At 48.7% G+C, this 11,031-nt stretch overlaps 1 protein-coding gene across 1 annotated transcript in view; it reads right to left on the reverse strand.

Annotated features, from left to right (window-relative positions):
- Positions 1 to 9,134, reverse strand: part of TMEM178B (transmembrane protein 178B) — a 201,982-nt gene extending 192,848 nt beyond the window's left edge. Inside the window, exon 1 of the mRNA XM_015866745.2 lies at positions 5,327 to 9,134. Coding sequence (XP_015722231.1) covers positions 5,327 to 5,708 — 382 coding nt within the window. The 5' untranslated portion in view covers positions 5,709 to 9,134. The remainder of the gene's footprint in view (positions 1 to 5,326) is intronic.
- Positions 9,135 to 11,031: the final 1,897 nt, after the last annotated feature.

Consider the following 11,031-nt stretch of genomic DNA (forward strand, 5'->3'; position numbering starts at 1 on the left):
AGCCACATCCAGCCTGGCCTTGAATGCCTGCAGGGATGGGGCATCCACAGCCTCCTTGGGCAACCTGTTCCTGTGCATCACCACCCTCTAAGTGAAAAACTTCCTCCTAATATCTAACCTAAACCTCCCCTGCCTCAGTTTTAAACTTCCACCTTATCCTGTCACTATCCACCCATGTAAACAGCCATTCCCCTTCCTGTTTATATGCTCCCTTCAAGTGTTGGAAGGCCACAATGAGGTCTCCCCAGGGCCTTCTCTTTTCCAAGCTAAACAAGCCCTGTCCCCTCAACCTATCCTTATGGGAGAGGTGCTCCAGCCCTCTGATCACCTTAGTGGCCCTCCTCTGGACTCATTCTAGGAGCTCTGCATCTTTCTCATACTTGGGGCTCTAGGCCTCCAGGCCTTTTTTTTTTTTCTTTTTTCTTTTTTTTTTCTTTTTTTTTTTTTTAAATAAAAAGTCTTTTTTATAATGGGTACATGCAGAGGGATTTCAAACACATAAACTAAGCACTCCCTTACATTCTTCAAATGTGTGAAGAACATATGCAAAAAGACGGCTGGCCCAATTTGTCTGGCAAAAACATTGCATTTTAAAACTGAAATCTACGGAACTGCAAGGTATTGTGAGTACTTTTACGGAAGCAAATCTGAGCTAGATGCAAGTAGCCTCTCTTCAGGCTTTCCCAATTGTGTATAAATAATCCCTCGTGACGGCTGGAGTAGTCTTGTTAAGCCTTTCTTCCTCAATTGTGCCATGCATCTGACAATCAGAACAGAGAAGGCTTTCATCCCAGAAATCTTGCATATTATTCGCTTTGGAGATTGGCTGCACAGGAATCAGTTTCTCTTTTTCTTGATGGTGGCATGCATCTGAGTATATGTGCAATAAGGTGTTTGAAAAATAGGATTTACTATGACTTCCATGGGCCTTGGGGAGGAAGGAAGGTAAACAGGGAGTTGAAATAATAAGGTCATTGTAGATTTTTTTTTTAATAAAATTGGATTCCAGTTGCAAGCAGCAGAGCCCCATACAAGCAGGTTTAACTGGCAGTCTTCCAGAAGAGAGATGCAAGGTCCTCTGAGCAGTAATTGTCTAAATAGAATAGTCTCTGGTTATTGTGCAACTTTTCTGTATACTTTATTGTACCTTTGTAATTAAATGATGTTATTTCTTTTTATCCTTTCTTGTTTCCCTCTAAACTAGAACAGGAAAGCATCCAAGCAATGCTGCAATTCAAGCAATGGTGAGGACAGGCCGTGTGGCTTGCAGGTTTATTTTCTGGGTCACTACAAGTTGTACTCATGGCACTGTGAGCTGGTGATTGCCAAGACAGGAAACAACCTCTTCCTTCCCCCTGCCATGAACGGATGCTTACCTGCACTTCAAACCTCTCTATGCATAGTGCTGGAGGTGCTTGGTCCCCTGGAATTTTTTGGTGGGGTGAAGGAATGCTGCTTTTGCTACAAATTCAATGACAGAAAGGCAGCCAGCATGGTATGGAAAACACTATATTCAAAAGGACATTGTGCAGCAGGGCTATTCCGTTCACTGAGGAGATCGTGCAGACATCTGAGTATCAGAAGAAGCTTAGAGCACTGCACTGAACAAAACCAGGGCCAGCATTCCTTGGCTTGGGGCTTCAGCTATCAAGAACAAAACTCTGGTCCCAAGATGTTAAAATGTTCCACTGAAGATCAAGGCAGATTCGCAGGATCAGCCCCATAAGCTCTTCCTCTTTGGCTGGCCCTCCTCTACATGAGCGCTTCTCCTCAGTCTAAATAGCCAGTTCACAGGAATGAACATTATTCAAGCAAGTAAAAGTTAGCAGGACTGAGCCTTGGGTTTGCATGTTTGGCTCCAGCACTTTCTTTATTGATCGTAGCTTACATATCTTCTGTATGCTTAGTTTTCTTTTCAGGTATAACAAAGAGAACAAATTAGTTGTCTGGTTTTGACGCAGTGCCGGAATGTCCTCCAGGCCTTTGGCTTCTCACCTCTGTCTGCCTCTCCCCAGGTACGCTCACTTGTACAAATTTGTTTTTATTCATTGGCTATTTATCTAACTGTACTGGTAATGTAGATGTTTTAATTGCAAGAAATCTCATAAATACAGAATAGAATTCCAGTAGTGACCCAGAATCTTCAGAAGCAGAACTGGTTTTTAAAACCACTGGCATCAGAATACTGCCAAATACCACAGGGCCTGATCCTGCCATGAGCCGTTGCCTACAGCTTGTATTAATTTCAGCAGAGTTCGCAAGCAGAATAACTGCAGGGTATTTGCAAAGCTAGTTAGGCTCTTAATGACTATTTTTTATTATCCTTTGGTAGACGAACCTACCATTCTCAAAACTGGAAGTTTTGCCTAGGGAAAAGTGTGTCTCTGAGTAAATGGATCACTTAGCTTCTGTCCAGTTTAAAAAGAAAGATAAAAAAAAAGAAAGAGAAAGGAAGAAAAAGAAACTTAATAGCATCCCCATTCAATTACACGTAGCATTATATGCAGTACTTGGGGCCAGAACCCACATTAGGTTATGCAGCTCTGTAAGAGGTGTGCCATATTAAATTAGCAGCTGGCAAAGGATGGAGGGCAAAAGGCCCCGCGTATCAATGACCACTTGCCCTGGAGCTCTGGTTTTACACAGAGAGGTATTTCCTCGGTGCAAGAAGATGCACTCCAGTCAGGGTATCTGATGACTACAGTTATCACATTCACATAAGGCGTGCTTTGCCCAAACACCACCCCTGCAATCTCCAACTCCAGATGAGCGTCTGGCATGGAAGGCAAGTGAGACAAGCACCGTGGTGCTGCCGAGATGAACCGCGAACACCTGCCTCCTCTGCCACTCAGAACTGTTTTCAACACCTGACAGCAGCAGCAGATGCACTTATTTCACTGTCACCATACAGCTGTGGATCATAAAGAATGTCTGATGTCTGTCCTTAGGAGGAAATAGGGACACAAGTTGCTTCCCCTTATAAAGACAGCTCCAACACACACATATCAAATTTCTAGTTCAGAGATTCCAGGCATTCTTAATAGGTGGTTATTTTACATTTCTTTTTGGTAAAGGAAGAGTAAAATCCATTCATTCCTTTTGATCTAGCTGCCAACTTACACTGGATAAGCAATCTTATAACACTGCTATCCTTGGTTTTATATGTGAGTGAGTCACTTGCCAAGCTGACATTATCTTTGCTCTCCCATGTCTTAACCGGAAGATGCCAAAGCGACACACCTCTACAACACTAATGTAAACAACATGCATTCAGCATAACTGAGACTTACCCTTCCTCCAAGAAGACCACCATTGGTTTTGAGCATTATGACTGACCCTCCTTTCAAGTTTCTCTTAACATACTAAGAACTTGTTTGTAAAGCATCCACAGAAAGCCTTCAGAGAAGGCAAAGCATTAAGACACCGATGTCTGTGCTCTCCTGACTCTGGGGCACCAGCCCCAGCAGTGGTTTTCTGTCTGTTTGCATTCAACCGGAGATAGGAGCTCAGGGGCACGTGCCATTCCAAGCTCAGGAACCAGTGTGCATTTAGGGCTGCTCAACACATACACACACACAGTGGTGACAGCATCTTCCAAAGACTACCCTCTCCCATGTTTAACCACCTCAGAGTGCAGTGTTCCTTTTTGTCTATCACTATCACTTCACAGAGCTGCTCTTACACCCAAGCCATCACCAAGCAATCTCACCAGCTTCCAGATATTCTTGAGTCCAGGATGAGGTGGGCGCTGAATGAGGAATGGTGAACTTGTTTCAACACAGAAAGTCTCCCTAGTAATTGAAACTCTGGCAAAAGAGTTCTCTGGTGTGATGTTTGCCCACTGGCAAGGTTGAAGTTCTCAGATTGTGCCACGAGCCCAGAAAGTGCACGTGGTAGAGTGATCCATAGCAAGCCCACACCCTCAGCTAGACAGAGTGTGGAAATCCCTTGGCACTGGCATGAGCAGTGAGGTGGCAGGACGCAGACCCTTGTCCATTGCTAGCTGGACTGAAGCTACCAATGAATCCCATGAAGGTCATTAAGTAGAACTGGACATTAAGGGTCACTGGTAACACAGAAAGGATCTAGGGGTGAAAGACTCCCCACTACATCACCTGTGTGCGCTGCTTCAGTGCAGGTCTGTACTGTGCTACATACCCATATGACTCCCTTTAACACACACAGAACTAAATGTATACAATGGCAAGTGCATGTGAGAGCATACCCCACTTAAGTGATAATTCTGCACGCATGGTCTGGAAAGGGAGTCAACACAGGCTACCAATGGACCTCAGGACAGAGAATACAGTGTAAGAAGCAGTGATTTCACTGTGATGGAAATAAATCCCTAGAGAACCATCTGAATGCCACAGAAGAACCATGGGAAGGAAATGTTATTTTGCTGTTTGGAGTAACCACGCTGTGGGCAGCAAAGATGCTGTCATCCTTTAGTGAATCCCAGTCATCTCACAAAAACATAAACCTGTTGTGGATGGGATGTACAAACAGGGGTTTGTGTGTATCTCATCTTGCTATACTTCAGATCAAAGAGATATTTGAGGCAACTGACCATCATCTTCAGCCGTTACGTTTGGGGAGAACAGAAAGAGGAGGACCAGAAGACTAGAAAAGAACAGCACAAAAATGCTACAGGCAGACAGACACATCTCTGCTCTAAACAAAAATGATTCCTAACACTCCTAATAAATTAATGCAACCTTTTGTAGGTATGGAAAATATTCCTAAACGTAGCTTAGTGCAAACAGCAAGCTGGGTTTCCTCCTGCTTGTTAGCATTTCTCTTTGTTTACACTCCATTTGAGGATAGAAGCCTACATGTGAGCACTACTAATGGTGTCGTTTGGGAGCGATGGGGTATTTGGGAAGGGAATGATGAAATACAGACATATGTAGCATCTCGTAAAATACTACAGACCTCATCTGAGTCAGCAGGCTCCAACTAAAAATCAAACAGAAATATCCGGGCTCTGCTTTATTCATACATTTTGCTTCTGCGTGGAGAGTATTCCGATACCATGGTGATGGGCTTTCAGAGACAGAGACATGAAAGAGACGTTCTGAGGTGTGTCTGCTCTCACCCCACTTCTGCTTTGCTCTCAAGCCCCACATCTCCATGGAGGAGAGCCCATGGGAAGCTGCCTCGGTGATGCCCTGGGAAGCAGCACCCAGCTGAGACGCTTCACCCATGGCAAGGAGAGAGCTTGGCTAGGGATGCTCACTTCCACCTGGGAGCCTGAATGGCTCTGCTCAGCTCCCACTCAGCTCTGGAGGGCCCGGCACATGCGTGTGGTAGAAACAGACCTTACCTTTGGCAATCAGCTCCTCCAGCTCTTGATCGAATCCTTGTCGGTGGCATTTCCTCCAGAGCCCCATGTTGGTTGAGTTGTACTGTCTGTTGCACTCGTCGACTGCGCTCATGGCAAAGATCTGCCTCCTGTTCCTTGCCAAGAGGAGTTTCCCTTCCCAGCGGTCCAACCTCGACCTGCTGGCCCTGAGAGGCAGGTTGTTGTTGGAGTTGTAAATAAAACCAGGATCATTTCTCTTAGTGGTGATGCTCTTGCACCTCTCCCTGTGCTTCCTGGCATCAGTTTCATACCAGTGGTCAGAGCAGATTGCCACGGCCAGCATGCCCAGGGCGCACAGAGCTAAAGAGAGGCCAGCATACAGCAGCAACCTTCCAGCAGCCATACCTCAGCTTCACGGGAACACCATGGACATCTTCACACCACAGGCAAAGCCCTTGAGCGCGAGGCCACGCCGAAGCCCCAGAGCAGCCGCCGGCCGTCACAGGGCAGAGGCAGCCCGGAGCATCCCCCCGTCGTGCGGCTCACATCCACGCTAAGGAAGGATTCCCGGAGCGCTCCCAAGTTGTGCCCCGGGAGCAGTTCTGGGGGTTCATCGGCCTCCCTTCCCCTGCGGAGGAGACGCGGCGAGAAGGGGCCGAAGCCGCGAACCCCGGGGGGACTCGGTGGCTACGGCCGCTCCGTTAATGTCCCTCGGTCCGGCCGGCTGCGAGGCTCGGCAGCGATGGCTTTTCGGCTCGGGAGATCCAGCCCGGCCCCGCAGGACGGAAAGTTCAGCGGGCGGACACCTGCCGTGCAGCAGCGGGGCAATGAAGGGTGACCCGTCTCTTCTCCGTCAGCCGCTGGGCTCGGGCACCATCCGGCCGGCTGGGGTGTAACGAGGGGTCCAAGGGGAGGGAGCTTGGAGCGGGGTGAGCCGTCACCGCCGCCGACTCAAACCGCGGCCGTGTTTCCCCGGCTGCAGCTGGCAACGCAGGAGCGCGCGGCTCCGTCTGTCCGTCGGCGGGCTCGGCCCGAGTCCCTCAGACGCTCAGTCGCTCGCGGCCGCCGACATCCCGGCTTCAGAACCTGCTCGGCTCCTCCCCGCCAGCCTGGCCGGCCGCTCGCCCGGTCCCGCCGGCCGCGCTGTCACCGTGCGGCCCCGGCAGCCCTGAGCCCTGCCCGAGCGGCGGCACGGCGGGCTGTGGCAGCGGTCGCCCGGGCAGGGCGGGAGGCGCCGAGGGACCGCGGGGCCTACGGGCGCAGCGCCCGGCGGCGGGCAGGCGGGTCCCGCTAGGCGGCACGGCTCCCGGGCCCCGGCATCGCTCCTCCACCCCCTGCCGCCGCCGCTCGTTCGCCTTCCTCCGTCAGCGCCGCTTGGGTTTGTCGCGAGCCGCTCTCCTAACGCACGGGCGCGTGAACCATCTGCAGGATGAAGGCAGGGCTACGTAGGGCTGAGAGGATGCTCGGGAGCGGGGCGGGGAGCTCGGCGGGGGGGAATGGAACCAAAACAAACCGGGGGCGAAAATAAAGCGGCGCACACCTTAGGCGGGGAGGGGAAGGCAGCCCCTAACAGCTGCCGGCGGCTCTGGGTCTGCGCCGTTTCTCTGCCATATGGCCTGATCTCCAACGGAGGAGCCGAGGGTTTTAGCTCAGCGGCTTCACGTGAGACGTATCCTCGGCATCAGCAGAGATGTATTCAGACATCTTTTTTTTTTTTTTTTCCCTCTCCTTAAATTTCCTCTCCGTTTCTCTCTAATGGGAATAACTCACCCATCACGCAGAGATCAAAAGCAACAGAAGGCGCGCCGGAGTCCACGGGCTTTAGAAATCTCATTTCACCCTTTTTTAACCTAAATAAGAGTGGATCCAATCTTCCACACACCTGGGAATCTTTCCTTGTTCAAACACCGAGCCCCGCAGCCTTGGCTAAAGCCTACAGACAGAGAATACAGAGCGCCGAGCCAAAAGCCAGTGATGTCACCCATGCAACGTGAGACTCATTTCTTATTTCTCTGGCCTCCTTAAAGATAAACTGCACCGCTTGGCAGACAGGAAATGTCGAAGCCTTACTTTCTTACGAGGGGAGAAGATAAAACCTGGATTTAAGCGGATCCTGCTCACTCTCGGTCACAAGACCCTACGCTGTGTCACCCAAACCCAAGACATCCGTGGCTGTTTCTGACCGCACCAATGAACCCCACCTCCTCTGTAACTCGAAACGTGAGCCCACCCTGGATTTGAGACCTGGATTATGCGTGATCCAAAAAACCGAGGACTCCAGACCCCAAATGGTGCTGTACAAAAAGGAAATAAGCACCATCGTTTATTTCCCTTGCATCCCGAGCTCTGTGTCCTGGCACACCCTGCTCTGAAAGCACCAGCGCATCATCCCTGGGCTGGCAGCAGGGTCCCACTGCACGCACTGTTTGACTCCCACAGCACATAACACAGCAGATCTCACAGTCGCTCCTGTTGCACCAAGAAGCCCACAGCCCTGTGTCTCCCCAGCACTGAGTGCTACAAAAGCTTACATTCCAACCACATAAGGGCATCTCTCCTACTAAACCATGTTTCTTCTCAAGTGCGCCATATTGCCCCCAATGAGGTTGAGAAGCTCACACAGGGAAGTCCAAGCCAGAGATGCAGCGATGAGTGAAGCTGCTAAAACAGCTCAATTGCAACATTTCAGCGCTGCATTATGAATATTAACTGTGCCTGGAAAGCTCCAGATAAAGCTGACTGTCTTGTTGAAACAAGGCACCAGTTTACAAATGTTTGGCAATAACTTCCCTTTGTGGTTCATCAAGAGGTACATTTCTAGAGCTCTAAGTCTTAAAACAATACAAGAAAATAAAACAGCTCAGCTCAGGTGGATCGACTTCTATAAGAGGATTTTTCAAGCAGCTGCATGCCAGTACATAAAACCAACTAAGTTTTGCCATGAGCTTGGAGCAGCCATGTTTGTCTTCTGCTAGGGGAAAAGACATAGAGCTATATGGTCAAAAAGCTGCAGGATCCTATAAGCAGATGGCCAACAGGTTTCTTGTATGGCACCCAAACAGAGATGAGATGCGCCTGGATTTCTTTGTCAGTTCTCAGCATCGGGTTCCAAGCTGGTGCTTGAGAACACAGAATAAGCCTGATTTCCCCAAACATTTTTGGCTGATGGAATGAATGGTTGGACTTTAGATTTAAGAATCCATCATCCACAAAGAAGCAGGAAGCAGGTCCTGGTTTAATGGTTCTCTTGCTGCGTTGTCAGGCAGGATTTAGAGTAGGTGCAGGAGGGTTTGCCCTCCATTTAGACTACAGAACTGGAAGTCTGGGGGTGAGGGCGTGCACTTCCAGGTTTTACCTTTTTCTCTGCAAAGCCATCTCAGCAGCAGTCTCTGTGCATTTGTGTTTTTCTGCCTGTTTCTGTAGCTTGCTCAGCTGGCAAGGTACATCCTCCTGCATGTCACCTTAAATACACAAATGTAGGAGAAAGTGTTGGGTTTCAGGCAAGCTTCACTTTAACTCTTAAGATTAAACACTCTTCTCCCTCACCATCGCGATGTCCTTCCTTCCAGGAGGGGCACGGCACCGCTCGATGCAGCATCACCATCCCTTCCTCTGCCTGGGTTGCCAACCCAACCTCTCCTCGGGATTATTCCCGGCAGCCCGTTCCCAGTGCAAACAGATCATTACGAGATTCGCTTCCTCCCACCCCACACCCACCTCACCAAGGGGGGGAAAAACAATCCTTGTCGATCTACAGATGAATGTAAGCGGGGAGGAAGGCGTTTAAATTAAAAAAAAAAGTCCACGCGCACGTTGAAGCCTCGCCCTGCAGTGAATTAAGGATGCCTTGGCAACGGGACTTAATTCATTGATCTTAAATGAATCGGGCTGTGAATGCGCAGTTTTTGCTTTCTGCGGGTTGCGATTTGGGTGATGCTCGCGCTGCCCCTAGCTTCCCTCGCCCCTCAGTCCCAAAGCTCCGCCGCAAACAGCAGTGCCGATAGGAAGGTGCGGGCAGGTGAGGTGCTGGGCAGAGCTCATGGAGAACCAATCGCAATTTGCTTTTCTTCGGGTTGTTATTATTTTTCATCAAAATGACCTCCACCATATTATTTTTTTTTCCCTCCTTCCTTATTTATTTATTATTTTGTTCTTCTATTAAAGAAAATGGGTTCAGTGCCATCTAGTGGGGGAGGGGACTGAGCAATCCACTACAATCCTTGGGATCAGTGCCACAGATGGGATTTATTCAGCAGGGAGAGATGATCCACGACATTCCCCTTCTGTTTGTGCTCTTCATTTCCCAAGAGGTGACGTTCCATTTACACGGGCTCCATCCTTCCCTCTTTGTAATGAACCTCCTGCTGGAGCCCAAGGAGCTCCCGCTACTATTGTGTTACCTAGAGTTGCGCTGACCCTGGGGGCTCTTCACTGCTCTAATTACAGGATGTAAAATGCAAGACAGCAATCAAACCAAACACAGATAGGATGAATTATAACCACTAATGTTTTTTATCGTTCATACACACCTTGGATACCGGTGTGAGTGAATCCCCACTACGCCAGCCACACCAACTCAGACCTACACGACGCTGCCTCTCACACAGAAGCTTCCCATAGCAACTCCCACAAACAGCTGAGCCATCAGCCCAACAGACTGCAGGGTGCTGAGTGGGTTGAGAACCAAGCGCAGGCTCTGTAAAGGTAGATGTAAACCTCAAATCTCCATATAAGTTTGTCAGCTGCCCTCCCCCCTGACAACTCCCACAGGTTTCTGCTTTGCTGAACCTCCACAAAAAGTATTTGGAACGCAAAACTAAGCAAGTTAGTGAGCACTGGATGTAAACCCACCTATGCAACATTAACTCACCTCTCACGCATGCACGTTATGCTGCAATCTTTCATTGCATTATTTTTTTTGTAAGGTTCTCCTTTTTTTTCGGTGCAAAGGATGGATGTTGCTCACTTAATGAACACTATTCCAATGTTCTCCTATCCTCATCACCCAACGTGAGGTGCATGTACTATTTGCCACAGAGCACCCAGCACTGAATACTGAATGATTAATCTCCTCATGGGCTTTTCTATAACAGTGTTCTCATTCTGATGCTTGCAGGGCTTTTTACAAACATTGATGAAATTATCTTCCCAGTTCCCTGCTGAGAAACATAGATAAAAGCCAATATTTCCAAACATGTCAGGGTATTTGGGGTGCTCAATTAAAGCAGTTTAGAACCCAGACTTTAAGAGTACTTAGCACTTCCCTTCCTTAGAGAACAGCTCCCAGTCTCTTTGATTCCACACACCATGGTCGGTATTTCTACCAATCAGTACAAGAGTACCTGAAATAGAATGCATAGAAAACATGGATCACGTGGACAGCAGTTGTGAAGACTAACAATTCTTTGACTCACTCAGCTTCATATCGGCAGCTCTAGCATAGGAACAAATAAAACCCAATCACAGTTTTCAACCCAGCTACCTTAACTCTCAGCCTACAACTTTTCCTGGCTGTATTCCTCTGCCAGGTTTCAAACTCCTGACCAGACAGCCACCATACCTGGGCTACAAAGCAGGATTCGGTCACGTATCTTATTTCATGAACACAAACGAACAACATTTCATGGACATTCTGGTGTTTTCTTAAGGTCTTGATTTAGTGACCTGAAGTTGTAAAGAACAGAGCCATGCATGAGCTGAGACAGAACAAACGGGGAGGTCGGGAG

Source organism: Coturnix japonica, chromosome 1 (assembly GCF_001577835.2).
Source record: "Coturnix japonica isolate 7356 chromosome 1, Coturnix japonica 2.1, whole genome shotgun sequence".
Classification (NCBI taxonomy): domain Eukaryota; kingdom Metazoa; phylum Chordata; class Aves; order Galliformes; family Phasianidae; genus Coturnix; species Coturnix japonica.